The 22,549-nt window shown below is 37.3% G+C and overlaps 1 protein-coding gene across 1 annotated transcript; it reads right to left on the bottom strand.

Annotated features, from left to right (window-relative positions):
- Positions 1-1,597: 1,597 nt before the first annotated feature.
- TMT1A (thiol methyltransferase 1A) lies at positions 1,598-14,481 on the bottom strand. Its single transcript, XM_058171021.1, has 2 exons — positions 13,947-14,481; positions 1,598-3,950 (listed from the first exon to the last, which is right to left on the bottom strand). Exons 1-2 carry the CDS (start codon positions 14,439-14,441, stop codon positions 3,714-3,716), a joined length of 732 nt encoding a protein of 243 aa, XP_058027004.1. The 5' UTR covers positions 14,442-14,481; the 3' UTR covers positions 1,598-3,713.
- Between the last annotated feature and the right edge of the window lie 8,068 nt (positions 14,482-22,549).

Raw genomic sequence — 22,549 nt, 5'->3', positions numbered from 1 at the left:
CAGTTAACACCTGGAAAAGAGCCTGCTTAAGACAAGCTAGGCTTCCCATTTACTCTTGCAGGTTAGAATAGAATAGAATAGAATAGAATAGAATTTTTTTATTGGCCAAGTGTGATTGGACACACAAGGAATTTGTCTTGGTGCATATGCTCTCAGTGTACATAAAAGAAAAGATACGTTCATCAAGGTACAACATTTACAACACAATTGATGATCAATATAGCAATATAAATCATAAGGATTGCCAGCAACAAGTTATAGTCATACAGTCATAAGTGGAAAGAGATTGGTGATGGGAACTATGAAACGATTAATAGTAGTGCAGATTCAGTAAATAGTCTGACAGTGTTGAGGGAATTATTTGTTTAGCAGAGTGATGGCCTTCGGGAAAAAACTGTTCTTGTGTCTAGTTGTTCTGGTGTGCAGTGCTCTATAGCGTCGTTTTGAGGGTAGTTGAAAGTTTATGTCCAGGATGCGAGGGATCTGCAAATATTTTCACGGCCCTCTTCTTGATTCGTGCAGTATACAGGTCCTCAATGGAAGGCAAGTTGGTAGCAATTATTTTTTCTGCAGTTCTAATTATCCTCTGAAATCTGTGTTTTTCTTGTTGGGTTGCAGAACCGAACCAGACAGTTATAGAGGTGCAAATGACAGACTCAATAATTCCTCTGTAGAATTGGATCAGCAGCTCCTTGGGCAGTTTGAGCTTACTGAGTTGGCACAGAAAGAACATTCTTTGTTGTCCTTTTTTAATGATGTTTTTGATGTTAGCTGTCCATTTGAGATCTTGCGATATGATAGAACCCAGAAATTTGAAGGTTTCTACTGTTGATACTGTGTTGTCAAGTATTGTGAGAGGTGGAAGTATGGAAGGGTTTTTCCTAAAGTCTACCACCATTTCTACGGTTTTGAGTGTGTTCAGTTCCAGATTGTTTTGGTTGCACCACAAGGCTAGTCGTTCGACCTCTCGTCTATATGCGGATTCGTCATTGTCTCGAATGAGACCAATCACAGGTTATGAGATAACTAACAAAGTTTTTATTCCAATCCCAATTAGATAATTTATTTCCCTCTTTTGCTGTAGCAGATGCCCAAAAACACCAGATATTTAATCTTCATTAATGTGTAACCTTCCCTTGCTGATACCTAAGCTAAACGGCTCAGGGGAGAGAGAGGTTGCAGGGTTTTAAAAGCTGGCCAACAAGACCAACCCCTTTATGAGTTGAATTCCAAATTCCAGAGGCTGTCTCTGGCACTTGGGCTCACTCTGGCAATTAAGGAAGGGCCCCTGGTGCTGTAAGTTAATGGGGACAATTTAAATAAACCTGATGCTGTTTGTTCTAGTCATGGCATTTGCTTTAACATGGTTCTACTTTGGTATCCGTCTTGCAAATTAGCCAGCAACACAAGAATCTCAGGAAGCAACAATCCAATAGGTATATTCATTCATTTAAATAGGTAGCATGCAACTTATGACCATAATGGAGATTTTGCATCCAGACCATAAGTCCTGATAGTCATAAAATGGTTTTACAACTTTTTTTGGTTGTAATATATATATATTGGTTATTAAGCAATTGCCGTGGTAATTTAACAAATTAATACTTCATCTGAAAACCTGAAGTAAATGCTGGCTTTTGTTAAAACTGTTGTAAAATGAGGTCACATGACTCAGGGAACTACCCACAGCCAGAGATTTGGTCTGGTTGCTGAGCCGAGCAACCAAAGTTCGGTCTTTTGACCACGGATGCAATGGGACTGTCATAACTTCTAATCTACAGTAGGTCATAAACAGTGGTGGGATTCAAGTAATTTAACAACCGGTTCTCTGCCCTAACGATTTCTTCCAACAACCAGTTCGCCAAACTGCTCAGAAAGTTAACAACCGGTTCTCCCGAAGTGGTGCGAATTGGCTGAATCCCACCACGGGTCATAAGTAGCCCGCAGGTGGATCCATGGTAATTGCTAAGTAACCACTCATAAATCAAGGATTACCTGGATAGTGCTCCTGAATTAAAATAATAGTTCAGCTTTCTAGTGGTAGGACTAATAGTATTATAATATCTCACATAACTAGCATGGCTAAGAGTTCAAAAGGCTTATTGTTTGATCTGCCAGAAAGGTTTAATCCTAGAAGATGGGACACCCAAGAACAAGGAGTAAATGCAGCTGTGTTGTCAAGCGCCTGATTGTGGTCATGTGACTGCAGTGTGTGGCCATCTTTTTTTTTTTTTGCATTTATATCCCGCCCTTCTCCGAAGACTCAGGGCGGCTTACGCTATGTTAGCAATAGTCTTCATCCTATTTGTATATTTATATACAAAGTCAACTTATTGGCCCCAACAATCTGGGTCCTCATTTTACCTACCTTATAAAGGATGGAAGGCTGAGTCAACCTTGGGCCTGGTGGGACTAGAACCTGCAGTAATTGCAGGCAGCTGTGTTAATAACAGACTGTCTTACCAGTCTGAGCCACAGAGGCCCTATTGGAACTTCAGATCTGGATTGCAAGTCCCATTTTTCCTGTAATATTCTGTACATTTTTTAAACATCGTGTTTTATGTCCATCCTTCCTTTTTTACTTCTAAACACTTCACTTTGTTCTATATAAGTCTTTTACTATAATACATTTTAAAAATGAAAAAAGCACTAGGCTGAGAGCATATAAAGCTATGGTTTTGGAAATCTGGAATCTCCCAGAGATGTGGTGCACCACTATCCATTAGTTGGCCACAAACCTGGGACCTTTTGTAAATAATAGAAATAGGAAGGGGTGGCACTAAATAAACGTGCCAAATTGTTTTCCCAAAATGTTTCTATAAACGTGGTAGTATCAGCTTAAGGTTTAACAACACGTCTCTCCTCAGTCCCCATTTAAAAGTGATTATTCCATAGGTCAGTTACACAACCCACAATATACCTCAGAACCAGACCACCTGATATTTGCATTTATCATATTCAGAAAAAGTCACGAGACAAGGTTCACCAGAGAACAAAAAACAAACAAAAACACCCCACCAAAAATCCAAGCCCCTTTTTTTAATTGAAAATGAAAAGTATGGTAAGTAAAATAAGGAAATACACAATTCAGCAGTTAGCAAGCTTTGATACATTATCCCATGCCAATATATGCAGAGTTTGACTTGCTCTACAACTACAGGGGGTAAATAGCTGAGAAAAATCTTTCTGGGTAGGCCTCTCACAAAGGCCAACAAAGGCTTCTGCCTATAGTATTATTTAAGCAAAATTCCCTGCTCCGCTTGTGCTTAAGAGTTAGAGCTTTGTCCATTACCAGCTTGTTCTTAGAGAACTCCACACAGGTTGCGAGTCATACTCAAAAACAGGCTTCCTCTAGCTTTCCTTCCTGGGAAGCTGACATGGTGGGCTGAGTGATACCACAGCAAAATGGCGGGGTGCTTTTTTCACCCCCCACATGGTCTTTTGATAGTAGGATTGTTTTTCTTTTATATATTTATATTAATTATTTTATATTAATATTATTTTATATTAATTTTAACATTTATTTGTCCTCCTTCCAAACCTGATCCAAGGTACCATTTAGGTTTAGTGCAGCCTGAACTTTTAGGAGCCTTTCTCCTCCACTCAATTGTATAGAATAAGGAAACACTTTTCTTATTGCAGCGTATGCATTGTCACTGTTAATTCCTTAAAGTCAGAAATCTGACGTTAAGAGAAAGATGCTTTCTTTTAAGTTACTTCACAGCGTATCCATAAATATGGGGACAAACTATACTTAGGAACAACGGGCCTATGATGTGTTGCAAGTTCAGTTTAGAAAAACCCGCGTTCTCCAAATCTTTCCAGGTCTCTCTTAACACCGAGCACCCATCTCCCAGATATCTCCAAGTAGGGTCACAGACTTGTTGCCAGAAGTAGGTCCAGGTTGATCTGTCAGCTGCTACATGTTCCATGAAATAGAATGCACCACCCTGGAAGAAGTAAAATAATACAAAAAAGAATAATATAAAGCAGAATGCTTTGAAATTACATAAAAAATTCACACTGTAATCAAGACTGTTGCTATATAACTTTCTGGGGACATGAACTCTTTGGAGGAGCCTGGAATCCCCACAGAACACGTCCCTGGGTGGTGGGTGGCCCCCTACCTAGTATGGCGTTTATGCTGTAATGGTAGGTTGGAGGGAATCAAATGCCTCCCATGAACCAACAGGCAGCTGGCTCATCAGTACTGACTGAAGGCGGAGACCACATTGGTCAGAACAGGTTCAGAAGAACAGCACACAGTGTGGTGGCAGCCACTTGAACAGTGTATGCACAGGGTGTAGAAAGCAAAGGGAAGACTACTACACTATATTTCCCAGGAAAATCATGTTAATGGTGGCAAAACCTAACAATGGCCCCAAGTACGGATACCCCTTAAATGGAGCAGGGGTGCTAAGAATTTCCCGGTCTGCTAGAAGCATGATAAACCCAAAACTATGAATTGGAACGTGGAATCTGAGAAAGAATCTGGGAAAACACACAAAACTTATCAAAGAAATATCCAAGTACAATATCTCTATATTGGAAGTGAGTGAAATGTGCTGGCCAGAAAATGGAATGTGTAGAATAGGAGATTATACTATCTACTACTCTGGTGAAAATAGTAAACATCATCGAAATGGAGTAGCTATAATCATAAACAATCTTGTAAATAAATGCATCAAGTCCTTTATTCCTGTATCCGATTGAGTGATGATGGTCCAAATAAATAGTACTCCAGTAAATATGAACGTTATACAAGTTTATGCTCCCACGGCTCACAGTGATGATGAGGATTTAGAGAAGTTCTATGAAGATATAAGCAGTGTGCTGAAAACCCTAAAAAATAATGATATCACAATACTCATAGGGGACTTCAATGCAAAAGTGGAAGATGGAAGTGATGCTCCTGTAGTTGGAAACTTTGGCTTAGGAATCAGAAATGGTAGAGGTGACAGATTTGTAGACTTCTGCAGGGAACATAGGAAATGTGTGATAAATAATTTTTTCAAGTTGCCAAAAAGTCACCTCTATATTTGGAGATTACCAGCAGATACATGAAATAATATAGTATGGAATCAAATTGACTATTTTACCATAAACAAAAGATTTAGAAACTCAGTAAAACCAGTAAAGACACACCCAGGTGCAGATGTTATCTATTACTTGCCGAAGTCCAGTTGAAACTAAAGAGGATGGAAAAACCCGAATCCAACTAAACCAAGAATTGACGGTCACTAGGGATAATATTATTATTATTATATTAATTAATTAATTAATTAATTAATTAATTATGAATATTATTATTATAATATAATATAATATAAAAATGAGGACCCAGATTGTTGGGGGCAATAAGTTGACTTTGTATATAATATACAAATGGATGAAGACTATTGCTAACACAATGTAAGCTGCCCTGAGTCTTCGGAGAAGGGCGGGATATAAATGCAAATAAATAAATAAATAAATAAATATTCATCATTAAACATGGAGATAAGATAAAAGAAGAATTAAAAATTCATTTAAGAGAAACCAACAACCTAAATAATGAAGATGTCGAAGTGAACTGGAATAAATTTTAAAATGTAATAGTAGAGGTAACAAACTCAAAACGGAGAACAGGGTACCACAAGAAACAACAGTGGATGATGGAATAAATTTTAAAATTACTGGAAGACAATGGGAAGACATTTTTACCGTAGGTCTTCAATCTAATATATGAAACAGGAAAGATGGCTGAAGTCAACCTTTGTGACAGTCCCCCCCAAAAAAAATAAATGCAAAGAAGTGTACTGAATACAGAACAATAAACTTAATGAGTCATGCCCTGAAAATATTCCTGAGAATAATTCACAAGAATATCTGAAAATATGGCTTGAAGCTCAAAGACCAAGATCATGGTGATCAGCAAACAACCCATTAATTTACCACCGATAAATTTGGAACTTATCAGGCTTTTCAGATGTTACATCTTTTCTGTCCTGCTCCATGGAGTAGAGAGTTGATCTCTAATAGAAAGCCAAATGAGGAGGTGATAAGCTGCTTGGGAAAGCCAAGGAAATAATCAAAACCATTAAAAAGTGAAAGTTAGAATATTTTGGATGTGTGATGCGACACCGGGAAAAATATGGCATACTTCACTTAATCCTCCAGGGAAAGATTGAAGACAAACAAGGTTCAGGCAGAAGAAGAACATAATGGCTTCAAAATCTAAGGGACTGGTTTGGACAAAACTCAGTACTTTTTTGTGTGGCTGTTGATAAAAATAGGATTGCCAGCATAAATGTTGTACCTTGATGAACGATATATGAGGAGAAATGAGGTACTAAAACGTGTATATACATAGGAAAGAAACAGTAGGAGAGGAACGGTAGGCACGTTTGTGCTCTTATGCACGCCCCTTTAGAGTCCTCTTAGGAAAGTGGTGAGGTCAACCGTGGACAGTTTTTGAGTGAAACCTTTGGGGTTATGAGAAGAAACCACAGAGTCAGGTAATGCATTCCAAGTATATACAATTCTGTTACAGAAATCGTGTTTTCTGCAATCTAAACTGGAACGTTGACATTGAGTTTGAATCTGTTTGTAGCTCTTGTGATATTGTTATTGAAACTAAAGAGGATGGAAAACCCGAATCCAACTAAACCAAGAATTGACGGTCACTAGGGATAATATTATTATTATTATTATTATTATTATTATTATTATTATTATTATAATATAATATAATATAAAAATGAGGACCCAGATTGTTGGGGCAATAAGTTGACTTTGTATATAATATACAAATGGATGAAGACTATTGCTAACACAATGTAAGCTGCCCTGAGTCTTCGGAGAAGGGCGGATATAAATGCAAAGAAGTGTACTGAATACAGAACAATAAACTTAATGAGTCATGCCCTGAAAATATTCCTGAGAATAATTCACCAAAAATATACAACAAAATTGAGGAGCGTCTAAGTAACACACAATTTGATTTCAGAAAACAATCTTGTAAATAAATGCAAATAAATAAATATTCATCATTAAACATGGAGATAAGATAAAAGAAGAATTAAAATTCATTTAAGAGAAACCAACAACCTAAATAATGAAGATGTAAGTGAACTGGAATAAATTTTAAAATTACTGGAAGACAATGGGAAGACATTTTTACCGTAGGTCTTCAATCTAATATATGAAACAGGAAAGATGGCTGAAGTCAACCTTTGTGACAGTCCCCCCCAAAAAAAATAAATGCAAAGAAATATAATGTCAAATGTACCACTGTTTAGCAGGAGGATAAATTCAGGTAATTTGTTAAGAATACTTCTTGCATTCATCAATTTACATTTAAAATCTGTAGAAAGAGGTGTTAAAGAGGTAAGAGGCGTGCATACCTAGTTTTGAATGTTAGTTGGTTGAGGATATGTATAACTGGTGGTTGTATTGGAGGTTGGATGGGTGGATGGAAGTTTTGGGTAGTGAGTGCTTGGATGTTGGGTACTAGACTGTTTGTTGATAAGGTTTGTTGGATGGATGGTTGAAAGGCTGGTTGGAAGGTTGGTTGGATGGATGAGCGGATGGCTGGTTGAATAGTTTGTTGGATAGCTGTACGGATGGCTGGTTGAATGGTTTGTTCGATGGCTGATTGGATGACAGTTTCGATGGATGGTTGGCTGATGGGTACTTGATTGGTTGTTGGATGGCTGGTTGGATGTTATGGGTGATGGGGGTTTGGTGGTGAATTTTTGATTGAAGGATTTAATTTTAATGCAATTGGCACGGTAATTAATTAATTAATTAATTAATTAATTAATTAATTAATTAATTAATTATGAATATTATTATTATAATATAATATAATATAATATAATATAATATAATATAATATAATATAATATAATATAATATAATATAATATAATATAATATAATATAATATAATATAATATAATATAATATAATATAATATAATATAATATAAAAATGAGGACCCAGATTGTTGGGGCAATAAGTTGACTTTGTATATAATATACAAATGGATGAAGACTATTGCTAACACAATGTAAGCTGCCCTGAGTCTTCGGAGAAGGCGGGATATAAATGCAAAGAAGTGTACTGAATACAGAACAATAAACTTAATGAGTCATGCCCTGAAAATATTCCTGAGAATAATTCACAAGAATATCTGAAAAATATGGCTTGAAGCTCAAAGACCAAGATCATGGTGATCAGCAAACAACCCATTAATTTACCACCGATAAATTCGGAACTTATCAGGCTTTTCAGATGTTACATCTTTTCTGTCCTGCTCCATGGAGTAGAGAGTTGGTCTCTAATAGAAAGCCAAATGAGGAGGTGATAAGCTGCTTGGGAAAGCCAAGGAAATAATCAAAACCATTAAAAAGTGAAAGTTAGAATATTTTGGATGTGTGATGCGACACCGGGAAAAATATGGCATATTTCACTTAATCCTCCAGGAAAGATTGAAGACAAACAAGGTTCAGGCAGAAGAAGAACATAATGGCTTCAAAATCTAAGGGACTGGTTTGGACAAAACTCAGTACTTTTTGTGTGGCTGTTGATAAAATAAGACACAGCCTACTATTACAAATCCTGAAACAAGTGGGCCTAGATGACAAAGACATCCAAATAATAAAGAATCTATATTGGCATCAGATAGCAAATGTGAGACTAGGCCGAAAATACTCAGATGATGCAGAAATATGAAGAGGGGTCAGACAGGGATGTATCCTGTCTCCACTGGTGTTTAATATCTACTCTGAGTCAAATATCAACAAAGCACTGGAAAACACTGATGCTGGCCTAAAACTAAATGGTGTTTGGATCAACAATTTAAGATATGCTGATGATACAGTTCTATTTGCCAGTAAGCATGAAGACCTTCACTTCCTCATCAACAGAGTCACAAGAATATCTGAAAAATATGGCTTGAAGCTCAAAGACCAAGATCATGGTGATCAGCAAACAACCCATTAATTTACCACCGATAAATTCGGAACTTATCAGGCTTTTCAGATGTTACATCTTTTCTGTCCTGCTCCATGGAGTAGAGAGTTGGTCTCTAATAGAAAGCCAAATGAGGAGGTGATAAGCTGCTTGGGAAAGCCAAGGAAATAATCAAAACCATTAAAAAGTGAAAGTTAGAATATTTTGGATGTGTGATGCGACACCGGGAAAAATATGGCATACTTCACTTAATCCTCCAGGGAAAGATTGAAGACAAACAAGGTTCAGGCAGAAGAAGAACATAATGGCTTCAAAATCTAAGGGACTGGTTTGGACAAAACTCAGTACTTTTTTGTGTGGCTGTTGATAAAAATAGGATTGCCAGCATAAATGTTGTACCTTGATGAACGTATCTTTTCTTTTATGTACACTGAGAGCATATGCACCAAGACAAATTCCTTGTGTGTCCAATCACACTTGGCCAATAATAAAAATTCTATTCTATTCTAATGGTCAAAGTCTGATGATGGATAAGGCACAAGAAGAAGGGGATATGAAGTAATAACTAAGTATAGAGACAAAATGAAGCTGGAATGCAATTTAGCCATTAATGATTTACAGGAAATTCAAGTTCTAGGAAAACTGCAGAATTGGCCTTTTTTATTTAAGGATGACGACTAAATAGCTGAACCAGTTCAATATATTTCCGCATCTCAAACTCAAAATTTGAATAATTTGTTCTTTTATTTTTTTTATTTATAACCTTCATTATTTTAACAAATAACTCAAGGTGGAGTACACATTCAACACACTTTTCTCCTCCTATGTTGTCCACAACCCTGTGAGGTGAGTTGGCCAAGGAGAGTTACTGACCTAAAGTCACCCAGCTGCTTTCATGGCTAAGACGGGACTAGACCTCAATACATCAAGATACACGAAGAAAGCCAATTTTTCTACTGCTAAATGAATAAAGAGATACAGTCGACCATAAAGTCAAACAAGTCCTATTAAAGGAGAAAAAAGCTGTAATGTGTCTAACGACTTATATTTGGATAGCCCTTCCCTAACTCATATGTTCTCTCATTTCTTTCCCCTATAAAAATGCTACTTTTTAAATGTGAATATTCAGTTAGGCTGCATTTACTCTAGATACCATCATTATGAGGAAAGACAAATTCCTTTCTAATAACTTCTTATACAGATTCACAATTTAAATTGTTCACTTGTTTTCCTTATCTTCTATTCTAAAATGTATCAAATGTTGGAGTTTCTTTTTACGTTCATTTTATGAACTTCACTGCTTCTTCCTAAATTTATAGTTTCATTTTAAAATGCAATCAAGACAAATTTCAAAGGAATGACAGAGAATAAAATAAACCTCACATCTTGAAAGGCGGAAATGGTAGAAGGATGAAGTTTTTAACTTGTTTAATTGGGTTGTCTTTATCTAGGTTTAGAATTTATATTAAAATTAAAAAGGGTTCACAAAATTTTAAGCATCATTGTGTATTTATTAAATTTTTATGTCACCCACCTCCCTTACAAGGTGATTTTGAGTGGCTTACAAGTAAAAAAAATATTTTTAAAAAGTTACACAGATTAAAATATTATTAAAAACTGTACTAAAACCAAAACTAAGAGATGGACAGGACGGGGATGAGATCTTATCTCATCAGCTACCTCCACCAGCAAGCTGGTGCATGATGTTATTTTTCCTTTTTCTTTTTTTAAACAATATAGCGGAGATTTTGGTACCAGTTAAATATATATATATATATATATGCTTTTTTATATCATAAAAATCAGCTTTGCAAGATAATCCAGACAAGAAGCACACTAGGAAGTATTAGCTCTAGCTTTATTGTAATGTTAAATTAACAAAATCTTGCATGTCTGAAAGCACATATTTCCAGTCTAAGAAACTAGGGGAGTTTGCCACATCCCCATTGCCTGTTTAATCATTGTGTAATTTTTCTAATGCATAGCTCTTCTTCTGTCTCCCAAGGTTATTTCCATGTGCAATTACATAAGAATGCATTCTATTAATGTTATATTAATAATTTTATAATCTCATCAACTATATGTTTACTCATAGATTTTTATGAAAATACATCCTTGTTTTAAATTAAAAGCACTGAGAACTGTCAATGTACTCTTTTAAAGAGGGAAATGAATAAATATATATATCTGTATTATTGTTAATTAAAATTTTAAATAAAGTTTAAATAAAGCCACCCAGAGTCACCTTGAATTTTGAGATGGGTGGCTTATAAATTTTGCAAATTTCTGCATTAAAGTTTTAAATAAATTTTAAAACTGCTCAAAATCACTTTAGATTTCAAGACGGGTGACATTAAATTCTATAAATAAATAAATTGCTATATTCTTAATTAAAGTTTTAAATAAAGTGTAAAAGCTGCCCAGAGTCGCCTTGAACCATGAGTTGAATAGCATATAAATTTAATAAACTGTAAGAAAAAAGACATTTGGAGCTAACAGATGCAAGAAAAAAATATATCCAAAACTATGGAGCAGCTCATCCCTTTGCATTCTGCTCACATGTATTTTGAATTTGTTCCCCAAAAGTGACAATTGGAAGTATAAATAACAAATGTAGGGAACAAGACTTCAACAACGCATTGGGATTTTTATCCATTTTGCAGCAAGAAAAAAGTACCGAATAATGTTGGTCTCAAACCTGAATTGCTAAATATTACTATTAGTTGGGCAGGGAAGACTTATTCACTTCATACTCTGTGGAAATAAAAAGTAATAGAAAGTTGTGTCTTAACTTTATGTATAGCATTAGATACCATATCACCTTCAGAATTCTCTTTCTAGCTCCTCTCTCATCCATCTGACCTTTTGTTGTGCTAAAGAAAGATGTTATTTATTTATTTATTTATTTATTTATTCATATTTTTATACCGTCCTTCTCCGAAGACTCAGGGCGGTGTACAGCAAATAAAACAACAAAAATCCAAAACAAATTAAAATACTATAACAAATTTAAAAATCTGATTCGACCGCTATATACTTAAAATATTAGCTAAAATTATTTAAAAGCTAAAACCCTGTTAAAAACCCGCTAAAAACCCCCATATTAAAATCAATCAGGCCAGTCCCGCTTGGTGATACACCGAATCTTGTCATATCATAGAAAGGCCATAAATCCCTGCTTATAGTATATTGCAATTAAATTGCTGACCATTTTTTTATTCTAAACAGCCGGTTCTCACCAAAGACTTAACATCATTCTAATCAGGACACAAGTCTGCCGTGTGCCAAGCTGACTCAAAAATAGGAGAGCAAAAATGCCAAATTTCAAGGGTGGCATATTGAGGATTACAGCTTGCTTCGGATCTATTGCACTCATATGCCTGAATCATGACTTGGTTTATACAAAGGTTGGAACTTGGCATTGAATCTTTTCCTGGAAAAAAAACACACCCGGGGCATTGGAACATTGTGAGCCTCGTGACTCATTCTTGAACTTCATGTTACCAGGATTGTTGCTATGCTTAATTATCTCTTACCACTACTTTTCTATGCTTTTTGATTTTCATTTCCTTGGCTTGGTTTTGGGTGATTCTTGACTGTTTGCCCTAGTCTATTCGTTCTTTGAACAAATCATGAGACATCTTATGAAACTTTTATATCTTCTTCAGATAATTCTGATAGGCAGGATACATTAATATGAGGCTGAGGATGTAAAATAAACACAACAATCAAGCTCAATAAACAATGTATTTCTTTGGAGGAAAACTAGCAAAGTTGGACAAATACCCTGTTAAGAATAATATCTGAATTTTAGTCACATTCCAGATGCTAGGAACAACCCCACAATTCCTATTTGGAAGATAATGCTGGCTTTGCTGGATTATTATTTGATTACAGAGTGCAGCACAGAATAACTATTCCACCCGTGAAAAGGACTGCAAATTTTCTCTGTACAGCAAACATATAAGGTCTGGATACTTATTTTTTTCTCAAACTGCACGATATATCAATATACATACAGCCTCCCAAAGCCACTGGACTGCATACTATCCCCAGCCTCTGTTTGTTCTTCTTATCGCTAGAAGAGTTTTGAACTTCTGCAGGGAAATGGCAGATTTGGGGCAGCATTTTAAACTTCTATTTAAAGGTGAAGGGCAGTCTTTAGTCTATTTACTTAAAGTATCAGAGACTAGCCAAAAACACTCCCAAAGCAGCAGTTGTACTTTGAAATGGGCACAGCCTATGCTATGACAGCAATGCTCCTCCCCGCTTTCCTCACGTAACCCCCCTTGTCCTCCTGCTACAGTATCAGCTCGATCTACTCCTCTACTCGGGTTCCTACTCCAGTCTCCTCCAAATCAAACTTGCTCCCTGGTGCTTCCATGCAGACTTCCACATGGGGAGAGCATTTTTTGAGAAACCACTCAAAAGTGGTTTGTCATTTCACAGAGATGTTGTTTTAACTTTCTAGTCTAGCTTCAACCTAATGTTTTCTGGAGATGTCTCACTGAAGCACCAACCAGGCCCCCTATCTCAGGCCAGAAGCTTGCTGCCGTTTACTAACATTAAAACTATGCATATATTCCTTGAAGTTGTTGTACGGAGTCTGAAAATGATTCAGAAACGCAAGGCAGGCAAGAAAGGTGAGGTTGTTTTAAGAAGGAATCCAGTTTAGGTTAAGCCTGAAAATCAGCATCACAAAGAGCAGCAGAGATGCTGTTTTTGTGGGATCTAAAGCAGGGGTCTCCAACCTTGGTCCCTTTAAGACTTGTGGACTTCAACTCCCAGAGTCCCTCAGCCAGCAAAGCTGGCTGAGGAACTCTGGGAGTTGAAGTCCACAAGTCTTAAAGGGTCCAAGGGTTGGAGACCCCTCATCTAAAGCCCTTGCTCCCATGCACACCTGCGTAGTGCCCATCATTTTCAAACCACGCACACCTGCCTTGTGCCCATTCTTCGGACTTCACTTTCCCTTTTCCCCCTTTGGCTTACCGGTCTGAGCACTCGCAGAACCTCCTTCAAGGCAGCCTGCGGGTTGTTCACAGAGCAAAACAGCAGCGTGCAAACCACCGCGTCCACAGAGTTGTCCGGCACCGAAGACATGTCCTCGGCGGAGGCGACCACAAAATTCTCGAACTGGAGGTGCGTGTTCTGGGCCATGCTCTCCAGGAGGAACTTTTGAAAGTTGGGATTGTAGTCCACGCAGGTGACGCGAGAGTCGGGGGGATAAAACTGAAAGTTGGTGCCGCTGCCCACGCCAATCTCGAGCAGGCGGAGCTTTCCCGAGGAGTCCGCGAAGTCCTGCAGGTTCTTGAACAGCGTCTCCTTTTCCTTGCGCATTTTTTCATTGTAGGTTTTGCTCATCTTGCTCATGAAAAGTGGGAAAGTTTTTTTACAAATAGGATCCCACAAGCCAAAATAGGCAAGCACGTAGATGGGCAGGGTGAGGATTTTCAGGCACTGTTGGAAGATGAGAACCAGCATCATCGTCGCCGGACTGGGAAGAGAAACCCTTCTTGCTCAATGATTTCCTTTAAATACTCCCTGCTACGCCCTGTTCTTTTAATGAGGTTTCGTAAGCAAACCGTCTACATCCGGTCCCCAGTTGGGATCTGTTCCAGTTGTTCCTTAAAGCGACAGCGACTCTTTCAGTCACTTAAAAAAAATCTTTTATTTTATTTTATTTATTTTATTTTGTCACAACAATATATGTAGGTATCATACAAAAAGATTATATAGTAAATAAACACATATATGAGTAAATATAAGGAGGTATAAGAAGGAAAGAAGAAAAGGAAGAGGAATAGGAAGAAGAAAAGAAAAACAATAGGACAGGAACGGTAGGCAGGTTTGTGCGCTTATGCACGGCCCTTATGGTCCTCTTAGGAATGGGGTGAGGTCAATAGTAGAAAGTTTTTGGTTAAAGCTTTTAGGATTATGGGAAGAGACCACAGAGCCAGGTAAAGTATTCCAAGCACTGATGATTCTGTTACAGAAGTCATATTTTCTGCAATCTAGATTAAAGCGGTTGACATTAAGTTTAAATCTATTGGTTGCTCTAGTATTATTGCAATTAAAGCTGAAGTAGTCTTTAACAGGAAGGACATTACAATAGATGATTCTGTGAGTTAAGCTTAGGTCTTGTCGAAGGCGACGGAGTTCCAAGTTTTCTAAGCCTAGGAGTTCAAGTCTGGTGGGATAGGGTGTTTTATTGTTTTCAGAGGAATGGAGAACTCTTCTTGTAAAATATTTCTGGACATGTTCAATTGTATTGATGTCAGAGATGTGGTAAGGGTTCCAAACTGGCGAGCTGTATTCTAGAATTGGTCTAGCAAATGTTTTATATGCTCTGGTTAGTAGTGTGGTGTTTTTGGAAAAGAAGCTACGCAAAATTAGGTTTACAACTCTTAGAGCTTTTTTTGCTATGTAGTTGCAGTGGGCTTTGGCACTTAGATCATTTGAAAACTCCAAGGTCTTTGATGGGATGGGGGTCATCTGTAAGGTAATGTCCATCTAGTATGTATTTAGTTTTTGGGTTCTTTTTTCCTATATGTAAGACTGAGCATTTGCTGGTTGAAATTTGGAGCTGCCAATTTTTAGACCAAACAGATAGATGATCAAGGTCGTTTTGAATGATAGAAGTATTGTCTTTGGTGTTAAATAGTTTGACATCATCAGCAAAGAGAACACAATTACTTGAGATGTGGTCACAGAGATCATTAATGTATAGTATAAAGAGTGTTGGTCCAAGGACGCTGCCTTGAAGAACGCCACTCTTGACAGGAACAGGATTTGATAAAGCATTGCCAATTTTGACCACTTGTTGTCTGTTAGACAGAAAAGCAGATATCCATTTGTGGAGGGGTCCTGAGATGCCATAGGATGTTAGTTTTAGGAGAAGTTTATCGTGTACTACTAAGTCAAAAGCTTTGCAGAAGTCTATGTAGATTGCATCAATTGCTTTGCCTTGATCAAGATTTATAGTCCATATGTTTTTGCAGTGGAGAAGTTGTAAGTTACATGATAATTTTTTCCTGAAACCAAATTGTTTGTTGGAGAGTAGGTTGTTAGTTTCTAAGTGTGAGGTAATGGATTGGTTGATGATAGATTCCATGACTTTGCAGGTGACGCAGCAAAGGGAGATCGGTCTGTAGTTTTCGACTAAGCTGGGGTCTCCTTTTTTGAAGATAGGGATGACTGTGGCTAGTGACCAAAGTTTGGGAAGAGAACTGGTAGTGAAAGCTTTATCAAAGATAATACTTAGGGGTTCTGCTATATGAATGGAAAGTTTTTTTAAGAAGTATGCACATAGTCCATCGGGTCCAATAGAAAGCAATGGTTTTAAGTTGTGAAGAGCTTTTCCAACATTGTCTTCTGTGAAATCTATATGAGTTAAATCATCATAGTCATTGCTGGAATGTTTATCATCATAGTCATTGTGGAATGTTTTAGCTATACAGTTTGGGATAAGCGCCGTTTGAATGGTGTGGGAGTAGAAATGGAAAATTGCGGACAACAGGAATCAGGAGAACTACTCAGATGACCCCGAGGACACTTTTGTTTCTTTTTTGTGTTTTTATTTAATAATAATAATAATAATAATAATAATAATAATAATAATAATAATAATAATAATAATAATAATAATAATAATTTAATTTGTATACCGCCCTTCTCCCGAAGGACTCAGGGCGGTTAACAGCCAAATAAAACAACAATCAAGACACATACTATACAACTAAAAACAATAGTTAAAAAACTTATTTAAATTTGGCCCAACTTTTAAAATACATTCAAAACCCCTATAAAACTAATTAAAATTAAAACCCATAAAATCATCTAAAATATTAAAAATTTCAGGCCAGTCCTGCGTGAGAAAATAGATATGTCTTAAGTTCGCGGCGAAAGGTCCGAAGGTCAGGGAGCTGTCGAAGTCCAGGGGGAAGTTCGTTCCATAGGGTGGGAGCCCCCACAGAGAAGGCCCTTCCCCTGGGGGCCGCCAGCCGACATTGCTTTAATAAGCTTTAATATCATAAAAATCCACATCAAATAGAAAGAAATTAGGTCTCTTTTAACATCAATAGCTCTCCAAAGTCGTCTTGTAGATTTTTCTGAGAAACAACTGATAGCAGAAACGTTTCAGAATTAAGGAAGCTGGAGCTGTGCCCAAAAATACACTGACAATATTTTCTTAGGGAAAAAAAAAAAGGACAAACCTGAAAAATGGACAAATCAGAAACAGATTTGGATATGTGTGTGTTGTGTGCATGTGCATTGAAAACTTAGCTTTACAAAGAAAAATTCTAGAGGAAAACCAAGAAAATTAATAATTAAATCAATTTAAAAGAGAGCGCTATGAAATAAAAGACTGTCCTTTATAATAAAGGCTATATGGTCCCTGTAAAGTAATTTTGAAAAGATGTACTCTACTTTGGGATAGAGAAACTGGGAAAAGGAGGTGCCGTGGTACAGACAAGAGTTGCAAGAAAGATTTTTTAAAAAAGAAATTGGACTAATTGATGTATCTAGGCATTCCATTAATCATTTCATTATGAAAATACGTTGTCTAGCACAATTTAAGAAAAATAAGTGGCAAAGTGGAATCAGAGAAGCTGTTTGATGAAGCCAGAGAGGCATGCTAGTTTCAGAACAGAACAAAATAACAGAGTTGGAAGGGACCTTGGAGGTCTTCTATTCCAACCCCTGCTCAAGCATGAAACTATACCTTTTCAGGCAGATGGTTGTCCAATCTCTTTTTAAAAGCCTCTTCTGTTGCAGCACCCCTAACTTCTGGAGGGAAGTCGTTCCATTGATTAATTGTTCTGTCAGGGAATTTCTCCTTAGTTCAAGGTTGGTTCTCTCCTTGATTAGTTTCCATCCATTGCTTCTTGTTCTGCCTTCAGGTGCTTTGGAAAATAGGTTGACTCTGTCTTCTTTGTGACAGCCCCTTAGACTTGGTTTCCTTAGTTGTTCTACCATCCTTCAGATGCTCTTTGTAAATGCATGGCACAACATAGGAGAACAAACACATCAGGACTAGATTCAGCAGTCCATCTGCATTTAAAAGACAAAGGCCACTCTTTTGAAGGCAGCAAAGTCGACATTTTGGACAGAGAGGACCACTGGTTTGAAAGAGGGGTCAAAGAGGCCATCTATGTCAACACTGAACAGCCCTCTCTCAACAGAGTGGGAAGGATACAACATCATTGATCTCCAGTCTACCACACAGTCCTTTCAGCAGTTCCAAGAAGGCTCCACACCAATTTGCACCACTCAGATGACCCTGAGGACACAGATAAACCTCCAGGTGACCTTAATGACTGGCTAAAAGAATGCAAATGACCAGCTGTCTGCAAGGAGTATACATCTTTCCATTCCCCACAGTCCAGTCAGAGCTGAAGAAGCTTCTGGGGTAAGAAGCGAAATGTCTTCAAAGAAAAACCAGAAAGTCCAGTTGCCTCTTGAGAAAAGCACCTTTGAGACAGACTGTCAAAATGTTCTTCAGCCAGTCACCCTATAATCTATGCCAAGGGATGTTGGGTGAATAAAACAGGATGGAAGGGAACCCACTGATCCCTAGACAACCCGTCACCCTAGGCAGGAAGCCACTGCTGTTCCATTCCTGCTTTTAGTCAGTTCAACAAAGCAGAATCCTCCATATCCCTAGACAGTTTCTTTCATTACTGAAAAGCTTTTTACCATTTACCATTAGGATGCTTTCCTAACGTCTGTCCAAAATGTACTTCCTTATCAATTAAACCGATTGTTTCCAGTAGTTTCTGTTCCTTCTGGGACAATTCTTAACATTTCTATCCTACTGTGTGGCAGTTCTTTGGAGACCAGGGGGCAATAGCAATATCACTCTGTTTTAAGACAACCATGACATAGTTGTATTTGTTTACCTATATTTTCAGAATAATCAATGGCTGGTTCACAGACCATAGCTTCCAAAACTACTTAGAACTGGATATTATTTTCCTGGATTAAAATTTGCACGCAAACGTGTGTGTGTATACACACACACACACACACACACACACACACACACACACACATATATATATATGTAGATCTTGGCATTTTCGGGTCTTTTCCCATGTAAGGTTGAGAGTATCTTGGTGATGTTTCGACGAGGTCTCACTCATCATCTTCATGTTGGTGTCTTCGGCTTCGTGCTTCTCGAGCACGAAGCCAAAGACACCAGCCTGAAGATGATGAGTGAGACCTCGTTGAAACGTCACCAAGATACTCTCAACCTTACATGGGAAAAGACCCGAAAATGCCAAGACCTACATACCTATACCCGTGAAAACCTACGAAAATAAATATAAATATATGTATATGTATATGTATATGTATATGTATATGTATGTATGTTTTCTGAGGTTTTCGCGGGTGTTTGTATGTAGGTCTTTGGTTATTCGGATTTTCTTCTGCGTAAAATTGGAAGTGTCTTGGTGACGTTTCGACGAAACACCTAGCCTGAAAATGACGAATGGGACTTCGTCAAAACGTCACCAAGACACTTCCAATTTTACGTGGGAGAAAATCCGAATAACCAAAGACCTACATATGTATGTATGTACGTATGTATATACGTTCATACATACATACATGTATGTATATATATATATATATATATATATATATATATATATATATATATATATATATATATATATATATATATAATGTATAATGTAGGTCTTTGGTTATTCGGATTTTCTTCTGCGTAAAATTGGAAGTGTCTTGGCGACGTTCATGAAGCATGAAGCTGAAGCATGAAGATGACGAATGAGACTTCGTCGAAACGTCACCAAGACACTTCCAATTTTACACGGGAGAAAACCCGAATAACCAAAGACCTACATACAAACACCCGCGAAAACCTCAGAAAACAAATAATGTATAATGTATATATATATAATGTAGATGTATATCTAGGTCTAGGTCTAGGTCTCTATATGTGTATCTCTATGTACATATGTTTGTGTGTATATATATATATATATATGTATGTATGTATGTATGTATGTATGTATGTATGTATGTCAGGAGAGTGATTAAGATGCTGGACCAGGAGGAGGAAGTCTAATCCTCCATTGGACAAAGATGCCTTTGGACCAGACATACTCTCTTAGCCCTAAGAAATATCTATCAACCTATTTTTATCTATTTGTTAGATTTTTATCCCACCTTTATTTTATATTATTATATTATATATATTATCACTCAAGAGGTGAACATAAATAATACTGCTTTTTTCTATTTTCCTCATAATAACAACCCTGTGAGGTGAGTTGGGCTGAGAAAGACTGGCCCAAGGTCACCCAGCTGGCTTTAATGGCTCAGGTGGGACTAGAACTCACCATCTCCTGGCTTCTAGGCCAGTACCTTAACCACTACACCAATAAGATAAGTATGGCAGATTGTGGCCTAAAATTTTTAATAAAGAGTTGTTCATCCAGAAGTGGATTTAATTGGCAGTATTTCATTTTGCCTGCTGCTACTATTGCTGTTGCTATATTCTAGTATATGAATGGATAAGCTTGGAAATCACTACCAGAGAAGAAAGGAAGCTGTGTTTTCATAATCACACAGTCTAGTACTCTTGCCATCAGGCCACCTTATTATAAAATGTGTTTTTTTTTAAATCAGCCCGAGTTGCCTTAAAATAATAAAGTTGGTGGTGAATTTAAATTGAGTGAATTGTACTTACTGGACCCATTGGACTAAATGTGAACACAATTAAAAAATCTTAAACATCTTCCTTCCTTCCTTCCTTCCTTCCTTTCTTCCTTCCTTCCTTCCTTCCTTCCTTCCTTCCTTCCTTCCTTCCTTCCTTCCTTTGATTTGGCTTATAAATGATCTGGAGAATCACATATAGACAGTCTGGAACAATAACAAATAAATATAGAGAAGGGAAGTGAGAATTTGCAGGCAACCAGAGTAGGGGGCTGGACTAGAAGACCTCCAAGGTCCCTTCTAGCTCTATTCTGATTCTAAATATCTAATAACCAGAATATAATTATTTTTTAATCAATTGTTTTCCTTTCAATTTTCTCCTCTCTTTGAAATCAATAGGAAGAAAAGGTATAAGGCACATTTTGTTTAGTTTAGGAGTATCTGTTATGCTCAGATTCCCAAAGTGTGCCTTTAAAACACATGCAGAGGCCTAGTGGCTGGTGGCTTGAGATCAGAGGTCTCTGGCTAGAGCTGATCTGTTCAGAGAATAAGAGTCTTCAGATCTGAGATCCCAGACCTCTTTCAATCCTCTCTTTCAGACAAGTCCTCCCAGATTCATTTGCCTGTAAAGCTTTCTGGCAATGTAGCAGCTTTCCTTCCCATAGAACAGGGATCTCCAACGTTGGCAACTTTATGACTTGTGGACTTCAACTCCCAGAATTCCTCAGCCAGCCAGTTGAAGTCCACAAGTCATAAAGTTGTCCTGCCGTAGAGCAGTTTTCATCTCCTTCCTAAGTTGCATCAGCTGCCCTTGGGTGGAGTTTAATTTTATTTTGTTATCCTTGACTTCATTTCCATGGAAACCAGTGACTGAAGTGGCACTACTGAAATGAGAACCTGCAGTCAGGCCTGTTAACTTTTCAGCCTGTTCAGATGTGGAATAACATTTAATCCAAGAGAAGAGGGTAAAACAAGATGGACATACCTTTTTATTGCAAATTCCAAAGTAAAAAGATGTACAGTACAAAGGAAATCAGATAAGTCAGATGCTGTTCTTTCAACCTGTTTTGTTATTTTTAAAATGCATGTTATTTTGTTCCCCCTGCTTCTCCCTTCCTCAAAACACCTTTCTCCCATTTGCTGTTCTTATCTTAAACCAAGCAAACCTACAGGCTGGGGTTTAAAGATGTGGACAATAAACACATTTGTGAGATGGTGGTAAAAGCAGAATGCAGCAAAAAAGAAAAGAAAAAGTATTTGCCCTGATATCTATTGGGAGGGGGGAAGCTTTTGTGGAGGTTTTAGCAGCATTTAACCACACCATCTCATTATATTTTTTCCTTTAGTCCATGGTTCTGTCACGTACACAACTAGAACACAATGTCCATGTGAACCTCAGAAAAGCATTTGAACAGATGTGAATTAAGTTGAGCCTCACAACACCCCTGTGAGGTAGGTAATTACCCATTATACAGATGGGTAAAACTGAGGCACGCACAGAGAGGTTAGATAATTTGCCCAAGATCAATCTGCCATTCGGTCACTCATTCACACAAAGCTGAAAACAGAAATCACTAGAATCCTGTTAAGAGAATTATCAAAGTCTAATACCTGAAAAAGACATTTTCCCATTCTTTTACAAAATCACTCTCTCATCATGCCCTCTAGCGCTCTCATTTTCTCTTCCCCACACACTCCCACAAAAACATAAACTTACATGTATACCTCCCTATATAAATGCAACATGCAACATATGAGAATTTTTTATATGGATTCATATTTCATGTGACACAATTCTAGTAGGCATTGAAATCCGTATGAATGTTGTCTTGAATTTCTCTCCATCAAAATGTTCCAATTTAGTTTAACACCAGAGTTAAATTGAAAATCTCTCGTTTTCACTGGTAAAT

The sequence above is a fragment of the Ahaetulla prasina genome, chromosome 2 (genome assembly GCF_028640845.1).
Source record: "Ahaetulla prasina isolate Xishuangbanna chromosome 2, ASM2864084v1, whole genome shotgun sequence".
NCBI lineage: Eukaryota > Metazoa > Chordata > Lepidosauria > Squamata > Colubridae > Ahaetulla > Ahaetulla prasina.
Note: the sequence above shows the minus strand (reverse complement) of the source record. Positions and strands in the feature narration are given on the sequence as shown.

Excerpts from the sequence above, each read along its gene's own strand:
- TMT1A (XM_058171021.1), bottom strand. The coding sequence starts at position 14,441 with ATGATGCTGGTTCTCATCTTCCAACAGTGCCTGAAAATCCTCACCCTG. Across the intron at positions 3,951-13,946 it reads TTCTGCGAGTGCTCAGACCG|GGTGGTGCATTCTATTTCAT; the intron begins GTAAGCCAAAGG and ends TACTTCTTCCAG.